The sequence below is a fragment of the Lactuca virosa genome, chromosome 5 (assembly GCF_052849685.1).
Source record: "Lactuca virosa cultivar CGN04683 chromosome 5, Lactuca_virosa_CGN04683_v6, whole genome shotgun sequence".
In the NCBI taxonomy this organism is placed as follows: Eukaryota; Viridiplantae; Streptophyta; class Magnoliopsida; order Asterales; family Asteraceae; genus Lactuca; species Lactuca virosa.
This window is the reverse complement of record NC_136430.1, coordinates 293,808,553-293,827,211: the sequence shown is the minus strand read 5'-3', so window position 1 is coordinate 293,827,211 and position 18,659 is coordinate 293,808,553. Positions and strand designations below refer to the sequence as shown.

Sequence of the window (18,659 nt, the reverse complement as noted above, 5' to 3'; positions counted from 1 at the left end):
GACAATCCATTCACATCTGTCCACACAAATCAAAGAGGCTCATTTAGAAGCCTTGAAGTCGGATAATGTGGCAGATGAAGCCTTAAGAGGAATGGAGAAAAACTTAGAAATCAAGGGTGCGGAGTTTGTTACTTCATGAATCGGATCTGGACACCGAAGTTTGGTGGCTACAGAGATATTGTCATGAATGAAGCCCACGAGACTTGATATTTCGTTCATCCAGGTTCATATAAGATGTATCTGGATCTCAAGAAACTCTATTGGTGGCCGAATATGAAAGCCGAGATTGCTACCTACGTGGGCAAGTGCCTAACTTGCGCCAAAGTTAAGGTAGAATATCAAAAGCCCTCAGGTTTACTTCAACAACCAGAGATACCTGAGTGGAAGTGGTAGCGGATTACAATGGATTTCATAACCAAGTTTCCCAAAACTAAGGATGGTCATGACACTATTTGGGTAATCGTCGATAGATTAACCAAATCCGCTCACTTCCTACCAATAAAGGAAACAGACAAGATGGAGAAATTGACCAAAACTTACATTAGAGAGATAGTACGACTGCATGGTGTACCAATATCTATTATCTCGGATAGAGACAATAGATTCACCTTGCGATTCTGGCAGTCATTATAGAAGTCTCTGGGAACTAGGCTGGACATGAGTACAGCCTACCACCCATAAACCGACGAGCAGAGTGAGGAAACCATTCAAACAGTAGAAGACATGCTGAGAGCCTGTGTGATCGACTTTAGTAAAGCATGGGATACCCATTTGTCACTTGTTGAGTTTTCATACAACAATAGCTACCACTCTAGCATCAAGGCTGCCCCATTCGAAGTCCTCTATGGCCGAAAATGCGGATCCCCTCTATGCTGGGCTGAAGTGGGTGACACGCAGCTAGCTAAAGGGCAAGTCCCTGATAGCACTCTCACTGGCCCGGAAATCATTCGAGAAACCACAGAAAAGATCATCCAAATCCGAGAACGACTGAAAGCATCTAGAGATAGACAAAAGAGCTACGCGGACAAGAGACGAAAACCCTTGGAATTCCAGGTGGGTGACCGCGTTCTGTTGAAGGTCTCACCTTGGAAGGGAATGATACGCTTCGGAAAGCGTGGAAAACTAAATCCAAGGTACATTAGGCCATTCGAGATTCTTGCTAGAATCGGTCCACTAGCTTACAAACTCCGTCTACCACAAGAACTTAATAACGTACACTTTGTCTTCCATGTGTCAAATCTAAAGAAGTGTCTATCCGTCGAGACTCTTGTAATTCCACTCGATAAAATCGAGATAAACGAGAGTCTTAACTTTGTGGAAGAACCAATAGAAATCATGGATAGGGAAGTCAAACGAACGAAACAAAGTCACATACCAATAGTGAAGGTTCGCTGGAACGCCAAGCGGGGACCTGAATTCACTTGGGAGTAAGAAGATCAAATGAAATAAAAGTACCCGCATCTTTTCCCTAGTCCATGATGTACTCTCTATAGAAAGAATTTCGGGACGAAATTCTCTCTAACGGGGGGATAATTTAACAACCCGTTATTTTGAGTCAATAAAAGTCAACAAAAGTCAATAAAAAAAGTCAAACCCTCTAAATAAAATTCGAGCTTTGTTTATTTTGTTATGTTCATAAGGGTTAAATATGATCTAAATTATATAAATGATGTTTTTTTATATAAGTGTTTGGAATAAAATACACTTAAAAATCAAAACTTTTCTCTTTGAAACTGAGAACCTTCGCACCGAAAACCCTTTTCGGCCGAAAACCATCGGACCGCAAACCCCACCGACCGAAAACCCTCTCGATATATATAATTTCCCTCAGAAAATAAGTGATTTCTCACTTTTTCAACCGAAAACACACTCATTTTTCTCTCAAGTATCCTCCAAGAATCTTCAAATCTTCAAGAAAAATCCTTCAAATCTTCATAAAATTCACCAAGAACACCAAGAACAATCTTCAAATCTTCAAGCTAACCGAAAACCACCTGGACCGAGAACTCACTCAGACCGAGAACCCTTTTAGACCGTGAACTTGGTTCTCGGTTGAGGTTTTAAGACCGAAATCAAGGGATTTCGGTGAGGGGTAGACCGAAAACACTTATCATCACTCCAAATAATTCTCGGTAGTTTTTGTAAGTATTCCTTACATAAATTAAGTGTTGTCTAACACTTTAATTAATTATTTCGCTAATTTAAATAGGATTACATGTTTAAATAATATTAGGGTACCGTAATTTCCACGTACGCTAGCCCGAGGATCATCTCTGCAGTTTCGCTACCAGAACACGAACACGCACTAGAGGTGAGTTCATACCCCTACGTTTTCATTATTTTTCAATGTTTTTAGGGGGGATACAAGTTAAACACAAGGACTCTTGTGTTGACATTCAAACGATTTCAAATCGTTTCAAACCATTTGCAATTGTTTCAAACCAATTTACCGCTGCATTTATCAAATATATTATATATATATTTTTTAACCCTTTTGTAGCATGTCGAGCAAAAGGGTATTTTTCATAAATCTCTTACTACCGCTTTATACACACTGTTAAATTGCAAATGCTTCAGTTCATTGCAGGGCATAAATTTAAATTATAATTGGTATAGTTTGTGAACCATTACGCTATTTTGCTAAGTTCAATAAACCAAATAAGAACATACATTTAAACTATAATAGGTATAGTTTGGGAAACACTACACTATTTTACAAGCTCAAGAACACTATACAGAAACAAGTATATAAACTATAATAGGTATAGTTTATAGAACACTACTCTATTTCACGATTTCAAGGATACACTAATAAATAATTATTTAAGTATAATTATTTTACATTACAAAGTACACTACTACAAGGTAATACATACAGTTTCAAGTACAAGAGAACACTACTACACTACACGTAAACTAGTTAATACAGGGTTGTGAGGCACTACTTCGTTGTACCCATCCGGGTACAGGTCCAAGTCCTATAAATTATAACCAGAGTCTCCCGGAGGGAGAGCGTGAATTTGTGTATAGATCTATACGGGACTGACAATCTCGCACCTGAGCTGCTTGCAACAGCTAGGCCGGCAGGCCTGGGGTGACAAATGTCATAACATTCCTACGCCTGAAGAACGTCGTAGAGGCCACTAGGTCATATCAACATGGTTATATGAAACTCACAATAGTATCAATTAAAACATTTGTTTACGGGATTAACACTACTTCAAAGGTTTTATTTTAAATTAATGAAACTACAGTACACTATTTTACACTACAGTTGGTGGATTCCAGGCACCCATACAAGAATGTTTTCATACAAATACTACTACAGTGCACTACTTTTCTAGTACAGAGTACACTAGTAAAACATACAATTTAAAGAAACATCCATGATATAGTTTTATTTATTAATAAGACTACAGTTTACTATTTCAGAGCACAGTTTACTATTTCAGAGTACAGTAACAAACATACATTTTGGTCTTAAGTCCTAAGGCTACATTTCATTCACTAAAGAAAATATTGGATTTTCTGGAAGAACACTATAACATTTACAAAAAACCAAGACAAGCTTTCCATCTCAAGAACATAATTATGAACTCACCAACTTAAATGTTGATACACTTTCAAAATAACTTGTATTCTCAGGGAACCGGTAGATAGGTACACCCACAGGTTTTGAGAAGACGGAGCTTATAGAGTCGCGTCTTTTATACTTTTGCTATACATTTTTTATGTCATACAAACTATGTATTGAACAGATGTAAACACTATGTTTTATCAATGTAATGGTTGTGTTTGCTTTGATTACTATTATACAATTGTTATGATACTGTACATGACGTCCTCCGCCCCCGAACGATTCCGTCGTTCCGGTTTGGGGGTGTGACATCAGGAAAGCAAGACAGGGGAGAAATGTCAGTTGTATGATCATGGACATAAGTATCTTCGTTTATCTTCCCATCTGTAAACTGTTTTCTCAATTGATAAATTGTATATGGTCCTTCAACTGATACTAAATCAACCATTACTCTCCACATAGATGAATAATATTATAACTTTTGTAATCTTTCTTCTACATCTTTGTATAGGTGAAGGATTTTGGGGTGAGTCTATGTTGACAGCCTACTATATCTTGAATAGAACGCCAAACAAAAGGAGTAAGAATACCCCTTATAAGCTTTGGTATAAAAGGGTACCAAATTTTAGTTATCTTAAAATTTGGGGTTGTAGAGCAGTTGTAAGGCTCACTAAACCCAGAAGGAAAACCTTGGGTGGAAAAGGTATAGATTGTATCTTCATTGGGTATACTAGCATTCCAAAGCATATAGATTCTATGATATAGAATGTAATGTATCTATGTCTATGAACATTGTTATAGAGTCAATGGTTGCTATCTTTGATGAAGAGAGATTTACATCTATACCACGACCAAGGGACATGATTCAGCAATCCTGTAACAAGAATACAACTCAAGCTAAAGATGTTTCCGGTGGTATAAGTTATGTACCTAAACCTAGGAAGGGCACTAGAGCTAGAAAACCCAAGTCTTTTGGATCTGATTTTCAACTTTATTTAGTTGAAGGAACAAGGAATGAGATTGTGTCTCAACATCAATATTTTTTTATTATTGTAGAGGATCCAAAGACTTTTAGTGAAGCTATGGCATCTAGGGATGTTCATTTCTGGAAAGAAGCAATTCAAGATGAGATTGATTTTATCATGCATAACAATACTTCAGTATTGTTTGATTTACCTCCTAGATGCAAAGCATTAGGATGTAAATAGATCCCCAAAACAAATATGAAAGTAGATGGCACCATAGATAAATACAAAGCCAGATTGGTTATCCAAGGCTTTACGCAAAAAGAAGTATTGACTTTTTTGCTACTTATGCTCCTGTTGCTAGGATTTCCACTATTAGATTATTGTTAGCACTTGCAACTATACACAATCTTGTGATTCACCAAATAGATGTGAAAACGACATTCTTGAATGGTGACTTGGATGAGGAGATTTACATGAAACAACCTGTAGGGTTTGTGATGCATGGAAATGAAAACAATGTATGCAAGTTGAAGAAATCATTGTATGGTCGGATTCACTCATAATTTTAGAAACGGAAAATATCAAATTTAATTCTTGGGGTTAGGGAGGAATATAGGATGGTTTTTTGTAATCACGGATCGTTTGGATTTCTTAATGGATCATGTATAACATTTTCTGAATTTGATATTTCCACCTATGTTTGGGTATCACAAAATTTAGTATATGAGGATAATCCAACAAGTGCAATCTCAAATCAATGCACTAATATGAAATCACCAAGTGGACAATTTATAAGAGTTCGAATTCTTTTTATATCCCACTAAGTAACTGTGCTAATAAATGATCACCAGTAAGTTTAAATACTCATTATTTTCATTGCGGTTTCAAACGCTACAATAACTAATTATTAATGAATTTAAAGAGTCTATCATTAATGAGTTTTAATGCTCGTTATTTTCGTGATTATGGTCCTACCTAAAAGAAACTCGTTTTTATACAAGTATACATTCCGCACCTTCACATTTGTATAAATCAACATTTGAGCTCCATTATTAACCTTGTAAATTTTATTATTCTAAATATACTTGTGACATTAAAATCACCAACATATAACGACTTCTCGTTGATACTCAATATACAAATAAATAAATAAAAAGTATTTATTTTTTATTTTGTCGTTTCTCTTGTTATTTTCTTATAAATAATTTTAATTGTGGCAAAGAAAGACATTCTATTTCACCAATATGGCAAAGACTTTAAGATCAATATTCATTTCACGTCAAAACACTTGAGATCGATATTATTTTGTTCAAAATAATTTAGTTGATAGTTAGAACAGACTGCCTCGTGTATCCTGGGGTCTTAAGTTATAGAGGTGTATATAAACACTTGTTTTTTATTGTTAATAGTCGATTCAAAAAAATATATTTCTAAATTTTCTGTTGCATTAGCATTCCTACAGAAAAGGAAGAGAAAGACCTCCCCCCTCCTTCCACCATTCCTGTCTCTCTATCTTTCTCCTCATTAACCCCACTATTGCTACCTCACAATATGATTAATGAATGATTCTTCATAGACCAATATGATTATGCTCGATCATATTCAATTCATTTATCGATTTACAACAACTACAAGATCACTCACATACACTTGACATGGAAAGAAAATATAAACAAAACCAAATTCGTACAAAAAATGACATAACAAAAGTCTCACTTCCCGATTTCCCTGACTTTCTCTATTAAGTCGTTCCTACAACGTTCAACGTTAAATAAACAAGAAACACCTATATATAACTTGCCAGATAAATCATATCAAACCAAAAAAAAAACTAATTCCAAAACATAAAAATCCTCCCTCATTTGTAAAATCAAAAATCCCTAACCATCTAAAGAACAAAAACCCAAATCTTTATTATCATCAAGATAAAAAAACAAAGAACCAAACCAAAACCTCAACTTTACTTCTTACGATTCTTCGTCTTCTTTCTCCACAAGTATTTTCTTGCAAGCTTCGTAACACATGAACGAAATCCCCGCAGCCGGGACAATCTTAATACAACTGGGCCCCAACCCTCGATACAACCCTCCCACACCTTCTTTTTCCAAAATAGTTAAAAGCGCGTGAAGCATGTTGTTGTACACGCGCCCGTTAACTGCGCCCGCTTGCATGTGTTTGCGGGCCACCTCGAGCGGGAACGTGGCGGAACTCGAAATCGCACCGGCAGCTGAACCGATCAAGAGGGTCGCGATGTTTCCGATTTCATCTTTTTTCAACATTTTTTTGTACGTTTTTCGTAACGTGTCGTACGCGAAATAGTTTGTGGCCGCGTAGGGGACCACGCCGATTAGACTTGGTGTTAGGCCACGGTAGAGCTCTGCGGGCCCCTCTTCTTTCACGATCTTTAGGAATGCGTCTACCAGGTTTTTGTACACGCCCCTCTAGAAAGTATCGAGAAAATAAAAAAAAATGCAAAAATGGGTTAGAGGGTTTTAATGAAATAAACAACTATTTCACAATGGGTCCATTGTGAAATGACTTTATGTTATGTCATGGGTTTTTGAACTGTCCCCTCCAAAAAAGTATATTTGAAAAAACTTTGTTTTGAAAAAAATCATTGGTTGCGAAATTTAACATTTGAATATTACGACGTACATGTTTTTTGATCGTTTTTTTTTTAATTGTTTTGTGAAACATAAAATAGAGGTTATTGACAAAATAACACCTTTTTTGACACTTAACACAAAAAGAACCGGTGTGTAATTGTTTTTTGAATGACCATCACCTCAAAATAATCTTTAAAAAAACTATTTTTAAAAAAGTGCATACTTGAAGAAAAAAAAAAATCATCAAACCTTTTTCCGTGTTCTTTTTGAAGTTTTTTTGTGTTGGGAACCATATAAAAAGCCAAAGTGGTTTTGCAATGGACCCAATTAAATAGCTATAGAAGATATGACTATTTTTGTGATTTTCTCTAGTTATCTGTATCGAACACATTATGTATTACAATGTGCATGATACATGTGTGCATGTATCAGGACTTTGCACTAATGTGCATGCCTGATACATACAAATATGTATCAAATGTGCCTAATATAGTATCTGTATTAGGCACATTTATGTGTCTGATACGTACGTATCAGACACAATGTGCTTGATATGTATCTTGCATTTTCATGAAAGATACATACAAGGCATAATTATTCATAAGTAAAGTAACAAGGGTTGAATATTTACCTGAACAGTGAGTCGGGTTTTGAGTAACTCAAGAGGGTATGTGCATATGGTGGAGCTAATTCCCGCAACTGCCCCTGCAATTAGTGACTCGGGTATACGCGGTTTTGACTTTTCTCCAGGTTTAGGAGCCAAGCTTTTCTTGACTGTATCATAAGCAAATAACTGAAAAAAAAAAAGATTGCATATAAGTTCATGATTATGAAAAAAAATACCATGAAAAAGTCGAGATTTTATTGTTAAACACAAAAAAGAGTCATTAGCTAACAATGTACAAAACCTATTATCATATGGAAGAATAAAATTACATTTCTACCCTTGTTCATCCATTACTTCCTTAAATAATCGAAAATTACATTTTTACCCTTGTGCATTTCAAATCACACATCAATTAAACCATATGAAGGTCAAACGGAAAAAGAAAAAACTGTACCTCAATGGCTTTGCTGGGAGCAACACGAATGACATTGACCAAATTGCCCCTAAAGAGGCCAGTCCAACCTTCAGTTTGCATAATATCTTGAAAAACTTCACCAGTAGAATGCCCACAACTCCCTACCATTAAATGAGTTCTTATAGTCTCTAATGGAGCAACACATGTTCTTGAAACAGCCCCTGCAACTGCCCCACTAATTAACCTCCTCAATGAAGGATTCCCGATCTTGATCTTCAATTTCAATCCACCTTTCTTCTTCAAAACACCCTTTTTCCCCCACTCCTCATTTGCCTCCATTTTTGGTAACCCCCCAACAGCTATGAAACTGGATTCGGGTGTTGAAACAACCTTTGATAACAATGGAAGTTTGACACCTTCATTATCGTTTGGGTTTGTGGGGTTTGGTGAATTAGGGTTTATGTTTCCGAATCCACCCCTGCCCATCTGCCCAACACTTGCGAAAAAACTGGCAGATTGAGAAAGAGTATCATCTCTAGAACACCAAAGAAACCCGATTCCGGAATTTGGGAAAAACCCATCTCCATTGTTCTCCAATAAACCTCTTGAATCCATTCAACTCACCTCCGAGATCACGATAAACCACAAGAAAATGCGTTTTTTCTACAATGAGATGATTATGATTCAATAATTAATGAAACAAGACCAGAAGATATGACAATGGCTGTGTCGTTAAGCTAAGAATATCCGGATAGAACAAAAGGGTTTTGCCCTAAACCGATGATTAAAAAAATTGATAAACTCGAATCTTCTTTTTAAATATATAAAATACCCAAGGTGGTGATGAATACCATATGTAAATCTTTACACTTGGTTTTTGACGAAAAAACAGCGGAAAGTGGTAGAAATTGAACGTTTTCTCACGAATTAAAAGAGTTCAAGATAGTGATGAACAGTATGAAGAACTAGGAATCTTGAAAATATGTTTTTGATTAAAAAAAACAAGGAGTTGTTAATGGAGGCTTTACCAGGTGAGTTCTTTGATGAGAAGGAAAGTCAGACGCCTAATTCACTCATTCATGTACTTGTTGGTCTCTCTCTCAAGATGAATTGCAGAGAGAGACAGAAAGCGATGGCGGTATAGGTGAGGAGGTTGGTGTTCTTGGTTAGGCGACAATGGAGTCGTCAGGGTTTTCATACATATGACATTGTGACCTAATTTCGTATCGAACTACAAGATACTCTCTTTCTTCTCAAATATTTATATTCCTTAATTATAATTTATTCCTTAATTAACATATAAATATTAAAATAACTATTATAAATAATTTAGTAAATAAAAATAATTTTTTATTTTTTAATTAAAAAAATAATCATTTTTTCTAAAAGGCCTTATTCTAGACTATTGATAATCGTCCTAGAATTGGTGAGATGTGACGTAAAATTACTCTAAAATTTAACGTATATTTCAGGTTGACATCCTACATTTAAGTTTCAGTCTGAAATGTATAGTATTTCGGAGTTATTAAAATCAACATATGTATATCAATTCTTAATCCATTTTATGGAGATTGTTCTAGAAATTGTTTAGAGTAGTTTGTCATCTATATTTCTATTTATTTATATTTCTATCAATGGAAATGAGTAGATGAAATCAGTTTAACTGAGCACTTGTTTTATAATGGGGTAAGGGGAGCGAATAGACGACTTTATTTAGTATATTGCTTTAGATTACACATATTGTGGTGTGAATTTAATCAACAATTAACAACTTTTATGGGTTGGTTAAGTTGGTTGCATCGAAGTCCATATTACATACTAATCAAATTTGTTGTATGCATCCTAACACCATACAATCGTGCAACGACCTCATTTTCAACCCAAATTTTTCATTTTTATTTATTCAATATATCAGTCTATTTACATTATGTGGAAACATGTTGTGAATGCACGTGTATACAGGCGAACATTGCCCTTCTCACGAATCAATGAAGTACCTGAAAAACATTTATATTCAACTAGATAAACACGAAGCTTAGTAAGTTCCCCAAAATATCATATACTACAATACATATACATATATACATCGAGTATCTAGGCTCACAATCGCTTAAGTTGCTATTTCCATTAATTAGGCTCTCAATCGCTTAAGTTGTTATTGCCATTAGGCTCACAATCACTTAAGTTGCTACTGTCATCAACTCGTCCTTGGCCTTCAGCATAAAGTTGGTCTGCCCGCATCTTGGCCTTCCGTAGGAAGCGAGAATGCCTCATTCCCCTAACAGATCATGTTAACATATAACGTATAGCATTACCAGTAATGGCCTAACAAATCTATCAGTCACATAGCAAATCACAGTCTAGTAACATACTACAACCTAACCACAACCAAATAACATTAGGCACGTAGAGACTATACTATCAGCTCTACTCTACTAGCTCTTATATCCTAGCATACTTGGATATATATTGTAATACATAGTATAGTAAGGTAACTCACCTGAACAGTTATTCAGACGATTAACAGCTATCTGGGTAATCCAAATGGTAAGAAACGCGCCTAACAAATATTAACCTATGATATTATAGTTTATTAGTTCCTATGGAAATATGGTAATGGAGGCTAGATCTTTTCACTAACTACAATGAATACCAAGAGTTCTGTCAAACAATGATCAGTCAGGCATGATAGTTGTGAGGCGGGATCATTTCAGCATATAGTTTTTCTGAAATCCAACAACCAAGCCAACATGCCTATTCTAAACACTTCTCCCGTAAGTAGATCAGTCAGTATTATTACTAGAATTACTGATAAATCTTATATATACATTCATAACAACGACTATGAATATAAATACAAGTTACACTTTAAGTGTAGTAAGTATAGCCTAACTTACAGAGATTCCTAGTGAAAAACCAGGAAGATCACCGACATGACTTTGACCTGAGAGCTTCTATTGCACGAGCCCTCTGATGCTCCGGAGCCTCCCTGAAGTGGAATTCCTTAGACTCCCGAAAGAAACTCCAGAAAAAATCGGATTTAGAGAGAGATTTAAGAGGAGTTTGGAGTGCGGAAGTGAAGGGGCAGAAATGTATTTATAGGCGAAAATAAGGCAGTGCACGTTGCGCAACCTACCACGCGCGTCGCGCCTTTGGGTGGTGTAACGTCCCAAAAATACTTAGTAAAAAATTTTGTTTTTAAATCAACCATAACCATGAACCATTCATTTCAAAAATCATGAAAGTATGCCAATGTAAAAAATAGTTATCAAAGTACAATCCAAAATCATAAAATACAGAACACGGGTGGATGATGTGCGATCATGTCGGGCCCTTTCCCTTTGTACCAGAAGTACCTGAAAAACATTTTAAACATAAACTGTAAGCACAAAGCTTAGTGAGTTCCCCAAAATACCACATACCATACATACATTTCCATGAGCTACCCCCACGGTCTTGCATACAAGTGTCATGAGCTACCCCCATGGTCATTTCCCTATAATGTCATGGGCTATCCCTATGGTCTCACAATCAAGTGTATAAGGATTTATTCGCATTTTTGCATGTAAAACCCATCAGATGGATGATTCCTGCGGGAATTAAAGATTATGTATGATTGGAAAAGAGATATAAAAGGTTCCATGAGTGGAATGAAGTAATGGAGTTCTTTTAAGAACTTAGAAATGATTCATGAGGGATTTAGAATAAGGAAATATGTGAGGGATTTAGGAGAAAATGGAAAGCGCTAAGGGAGCCGTGAGGGATTGAGATACGAAGGATGAGATGAAGATAGAAAGATTAAGAGATAATTAGAGAATAACTAGAGGTAGAGATATGGACATAGAACGTGGGAAATATGAGATGAGCCTAAGAAAAGGCTAAGAAATATAAAATATATAGATGATTAGTAAGAATAGAAGTGTGTGCTATTGGAAAAGAAGAGTTAGATGAGATGAGATGAGAAAGATTGGCAGTCCATGCCATGAAGAGAATAGTTTATAATGCAGAGTATGAGATAGAAAAGAAGAGGAAAGATTAGAGAATTAAAGATGTAAATAATAGATAAATGTCACAACTAGCATTTTTAGCTAGGAAATTTTGTTCTCATGAAAGCATCAACCATTGTAAGGTTTGTAATAATGCGTTAAAGGTTACATTATGATTCTTAATGAACCATGTATTGTTATAATGCAAAGCATATATGTCTCTCAATCTCTCCCAAATCTCTCTCATGTCTCTCTCAACTTTTTATAAACATCCGTACCATCCCAATCCTTTCCTTTGTTGAAAATAGCTCAAAACCGAAGGAGAAAACCCAAAAGGACCCTCTTGGTCCGGAGCCTTCTGAGTCCGGAACATGTTGATTTCGGACCTCCTAAGTTGAACCGGAAGATTTCGTATACTCTGGACCTTGCTCACTTCGGAACACCTTCACTCCGGAAAGTTTCGCTCCGGAATCATTCTAGCACGCTTCGGAAGACCCCACCCCGGACAACCTCACACTTCGGAAGCCTCTGGTCCGCTCCAGAAGTTGCTGACCCATTCCGGAATTGAGTAAGGGGCTGTTTGATAGTTGCTGACTGAGTTGGATCTGACTGATTCAGAACCTGACTGAGTCTAAAGCTCTGACTGTATCTGTCTCTAACTGAAATCATATTGTTTGATTACGTATCTGACTGACTGTGCTGACTATTTAAAATGACCACTTTACCCTTTTGATATTAACACCCAAATAAAAACCAAACACAACAACATATCATAAAGGGGGCTGTTTTAACCCAATAGGAATGGAATTGCAAGAAACCTTCAGCCAAATATTAAATATAATTTTTGTATTCTTCATTACGATTAAAAAATAAAAAATACAAAAAATACAAAAAAACATTCATTACAACAATGATAGAAACAAAGTTCCAAACAAAAAAATGCTTGATGAATCTGGTTTATCTCCGTTGACACACTCTTCTTTGTGTTCTTGTCCCTGGATGTAGCTCTATTTTCTTTACTCTTTGAATTCTAACCTAATTCCTCACCTTTTTTTTTTGCTTTTTTATCTTTCTTCTCATCTTCTTTCACAACATTTTGCTTTTCTGTTTGCGTCTTTCTTTACCTTTTCATCATATTCTGAATTCTCACTAAAGATTTGATTTTCGGTTTTCATCTTTTTGGTTTGTGTCAACCGTTGTCCTGTAGAAATGTCACTTTGTAAAATCAACGATATGTTTCAGATTATTACATGAGTTATCAGTGCAGCCAACAAACAATCACATACAAACCAACAATATCAATGAAACCCACTAAGGATATGAAACAGATCAGGTAGTAGAAGTAGATAGGCAAATACCTGCAACTCACCAGGTATGAGAAAAAAATCTCAAGAAATCATGTTTTGCAAATACCTGCAACTCACCAAGTATGAAAAAAATATCTTTTGTATGAGAAAAATATAGCAATAGGTACAGTTCAAATCGATTTTAGTTTAGTAAAATCAATCCGGTTAAATATGATAGAATAATAAATCAACAAACAATGGATTGCAATCGAAAAGAAATCGATGTTCCCATCTAGGCCGTCATCATCGTTCCAAATCAACATACACATATTGCCAATTTTTGTTCCACAACCCAATCGGTACAACCTTGAAACACATCTTCAAGCAGGAAACGAAAAAAAGAAAAAAAAGGAAATAATTTACCGGCGATGGAGGAAGAATACGATGCAGGGGCGGCAATGGAGGTGGTATCGTAGGAGAAAGGCGTGGGAAGCAACATGCGCAAGTAGAAGTAGATGGGCAAATAAGGTATAATAAGGTTTCGTTCCCAGTCAGTGATGTTTTTTTTCATGACCGAGTAAGTTGTAAATGGATGAATGTAGACCGAGTCGGAGGGGTTAAATGCCGGCATCAAACAAACTGACTGGACCGGGTCATATATTTTGTCTGACTGGACCCAGTCATACTCAAATCAAACAGGCCCTAAATGATTTCAGAATTCGCTCCATCGACTCTGGATATTTCCAAACGACTCCGGAACTCCCTAAGCACTTCGGACCCTCGCAGATTCCGGACTACACTCCGGATTTTAGACCATTTTGGACTTTTTCTTTATTTTAAGGTATTTTGACGACGGGAATCCCACCAAACTCGTATTTTTCATAACTTAGACCCCTTAAACCTTTATTTTGGGCCAAACTTGAGTATTTAAAACATATTTATACAAACTAATATTTAATATTTATAAAAGTAATATATTATATCATAAAGTGATAAGGGAGTTTGACTTTATGATTTGATGTGAACCCCCATTTCCCATGAAAATCCCAGTAAAACACAAAATAACCATAGGAAACAAGACTTTGCCCACCAGTACTCCAAGCAAGTGTCAAGTCACTCCTTATCCTCTCTATTTAGAAACGTGAACCACCTTTCCCATATTCCACTTCTCATATCCATATTCTGTGAACTCCTAAGTGTGCTCTCAAACTCCTTCAAGCTTCAAGTCTCATTCCTTCAAAGCAATTCCTAGATTCTTGTGAGTATCTCATTTTCTTGATTTGTGATTCTCCACATTATTCTGTAGATTTCATTATATTTACACATAAAAATTATGGATACATATTCTTAGGAAATTCTAAAGTTCAAAGAGTTATCAAACCCTTCAAGTGTTAGAACTTGGAAACTCCTTAGCACCTCTTCAAATCATCCAACAAGCTAAACCAAGGTGAGCTTCATACCCTTACTTTTTTCGAGTTTTCATTGTTTTGGGGGGAGAATACTAGTCAAAACCTTGTTTTAAACCTTGATTTATTTGCTTGTTATGCTTGTATGCTAAATTACATGTGTTAAAGTTATGAAGGCTCCAAGAACTCGAAACCTTGGGCAAGTCTCAAGTGTTTGAATCATATTTCACAAATTATACAAAGAAGCAAGAACTAGTATGTTATAAAATATAAGTTACAAGTTTTTATGACAAAAAACATAAGTATTTACGTCATAAATTGCATAAACAAGTATTTTGGAGGAAATATACCACTTTCAATAATTCACATAGCTTTGAGCCACCTTTTGACAATTATGAGTCTTATTTGACAAATTATAAAATGAAGGACCATTTTGCCAACATCAAGAATATTGAGTCATTTTGACAAACCTGACAAAAAAGGAATATTTTCTACAAACGAAAACGAAAACGAAATATTTAGTCAACAAGTACACCGTTGTTATTTATGTAATAAATAACAGATTACAACGATTTTTGATACAAACACCTGTTAGTATTCTAGTCAGACGCATCTTCACCGTACCTATATATATATATATATATATATATATATATATATATATATATATATATATATATATATATATATATATATATATATATATAATAGTGTACCTTTAAGTCCTGTAAGAGTTATAACCAGAGTCTCCTGGAGGGGGAGCGGAAATTTGTGTATAGATCTATACGGGATTGACACATCGCACCTTCGTTGTTCGCTACAGCTAGATCGGCCAGTCTAGGGTGACAAATGTCTTAAACGAAACCGACGCCTGAAGAACGTCAGAACCGAGACTCCGTCATATTAGTATGGTTATAACGACTCACTTAGAATATAACAGTTAATATTTAGTACTTTACACAAGTTACACCTTTCGATTATAAAGAACTATTGTTTGGATACATCAAACGAAGCTTTACCACACAAGTCCTAGGGTTTTAGTACTACCATTTTATTTATATAAGAAAATATAGGATTTTCTGGGGAAAACGATTTCATATACGAAAAACAATAAACTAGAACACATATGCAACTATACTCGACTGGAAACAAGATTTACAACCATTTGATAAGAAAATATGGGATTTTCTGGTTTTCTAACTATCACAGATTTTTATACTAAATGCTTATGAACTCACCAACATATTTTTATGTTGACGCTTTTCAAACGACTTGTATTCTCAGGAAATCAGTAAGCAGGTAGTGGGATGCAGATTCAAGTTTATTTTGATGTAGTTTGAAATGTACTCAATGTTGTCTCTTTTGTGTAATTCAAGAACATAAACGATGTAAAACAATGTAAGTTTGTTATCTCAATGTATGATGTTTGGATTTGCTATGTTTCCTTTATATTCAATTGTTATGATACTGCACAATGACGTCACCCGCCTCCGGGCGTTTCCGCCGTTCTGGTCCGGAGGTGTGACAGATTGGTATCAGAGCATTGTTTATAGTGAACTAGTATATCTAGCCATACAAGATATACAACTATAAATACAATGGGACTAAAACACTCTAACTAAAGGTATACATACTTGCTAGGACCGTATCATAACAATTTTCAAAGGTTGAACACTACAGTCAAACCTGGACAGTTATGTAATCATATCTGGGATAAATATAGCCTGATCAACTATATTTATTTGAGATATGACCAACATGTATTTGGGAGTGGTAGTGGTGTCGCAACAAGTCTAAAACTTCCCAACTCGATATCTAAAAAATTTCAAAGAACCAAACCTAAACAATTAAAATACTATAGGAGTATTTTGGAACCTATTTACACATACTCTCCTTACACGTTTCTCACCCCTCGTGCAGACACTATGGCTGGATTTCATCATCCTGGAGATCCCTATTTCCCCAACCAGGGAATGGCGGATGGTTAGAGCCCGAGGAAGAACCCTAGGAGGAGCCAGAGGAAGAACCCGAAGAAGAACCAGAAGAGGAGCCCGAGGAGGAGTTGCCTATGGGAGGACCAGCGGAACCGGTGGCCGACTCGGACGAGGAGGAGGATGACAACGACGCTGATGACTCGGACGCTGAGTTTGAAGTTATCAATCCGCCTTATATGGCAAGGGTGCCCCCATACAGGATGGGCCCCAATGGTCCTACACCCCCATGGGTCCACGACATTTGGAGGTGGAGTCGTCAACAAGGACTACGACCTCCATTTGGGATGAACCGGGACTACTATGACTTGAGTCACGGTGGACCTGCAGACCGAACCCTGCCTGTGATGGTAAGGAAGACGCACGACATTGGCGAGCAGATACAGGCAACCGTTGGCCAAATGGTGGCCATGAGGGCTACGGTTGAGCGCGCGGAGAGGATGACACATGAGGTAGTCAGGGACTACCAAGAGCGCCAGGCAGCATTGGAAGCCCGGCTTAGGGACGCCGAGCACCACCTGGCTAGACTTCAGGGTGCATCTACCTCGTCGTCAGCACCAACAGACCCTACTCGTCGCGATTAGTACCCGTTTACTCGTCACCGCCTCGATTTTCCTTTACGCGCTGCTCTATTTATTATCGATTACATGATTAAGTGATTACACTACTCATGGAGTCGTTACTCTATTAGATTTTATTTCACTTCATGTATTGTATGCCTTATGAAGGCAAATTTTAATGTACTGAAGAAATTAACATCAATGACAAATGGATATATATATATATATATATATATATATATATATATATATATATATATATATATATATATATATATATATATATATATATATATATATATATATTAACATCCGTAAAATGGTCGGTTTCCCCACACTAACTGCAATCGAAAAGGACACACTTTCCGATATTGCAAGATGCCCCCACAACAAAACAAGCAACCCAAGATAACAACGCCGGAGCCAGCCGTGCATGTTACGGATGTGGGGAAACCGGCCATTTTAAACGCAACTTCCCTAAGAACAACAATCAGAACATAGGAAGGGTCCTAACCATGGGGCAAGGAGAGGCGGTGCAAGATCCAACAGTGGTGACTGGTACGTTTCCCCTCAACAACTCTTATGCGTGCATTTTATTTGATAGTGGTGCTGAGCGAAGCTTCGTAAGTCACAGATTCAAACACCTACTCAATCAAAATCCCCACAAATTGAACGGAACTTTTACGATTGAAATGGCAAATGGTAAAACAGAATCAACCAACGATATCTACATAGGGTGCATACTAACATTAAATAATCACTCCTTCCCAGTCGGTTTGATGTCGGTTAATATTAGGAGCTTTGATGCGATTGTTGGCATGGATTGGTTAAGCCCCCACCATGCTGAAATTATGTGTCACGAGAAGGTTGTTCGCCTTCACCTACCCAACGATGAAACCTTAATAGTGTATGGCGATAAACCCGACTCAAACCTCCGACTCATTTCTTGCATCCAAGCGTAAAAGTGCTTGCATAAGAAGAATCACACCTTTCTTGCTCATGTCGTGGATAAAACAAAGGAGGAGAAAAATATTAACGATATTCCTGAAGTACGTGACTTTCCCGACGTATTTTTTGAGGACTTGCCAGGAGTACCTACCGAGCGCCAAGTCGAGTTCCGAATCGATCTCGTACCTGGAGCCACTCCAATCGCCAAATCACCCTACATGTTAGCTCCTGCCGAGATGCAAGAGTTATCTAGTCAACTAAGCGAACTTCTCGACAAAGGATTCATCAGGCCGAGCTTCCCACCTTGGG

The 18,659-nt window shown here is 36.6% G+C and overlaps 1 protein-coding gene across 1 annotated transcript; it reads right to left on the bottom strand.

The window, feature by feature from the left end:
* Positions 1-6,246: 6,246 nt before the first annotated feature.
* Positions 6,247-9,402, bottom strand: LOC145115788 (adenine nucleotide transporter BT1, chloroplastic/mitochondrial-like). Its single transcript, XM_079052146.1, has 4 exons — positions 9,202-9,402; positions 8,213-8,836; positions 7,783-7,944; positions 6,247-6,986 (listed from the first exon to the last, which is right to left on the bottom strand). Exons 2-4 carry the CDS (start codon positions 8,786-8,788, stop codon positions 6,513-6,515), a joined length of 1,212 nt encoding a protein of 403 aa, XP_078908272.1. The 5' UTR covers positions 8,789-8,836; positions 9,202-9,402; the 3' UTR covers positions 6,247-6,512.
* Between the last annotated feature and the right edge of the window lie 9,257 nt (positions 9,403-18,659).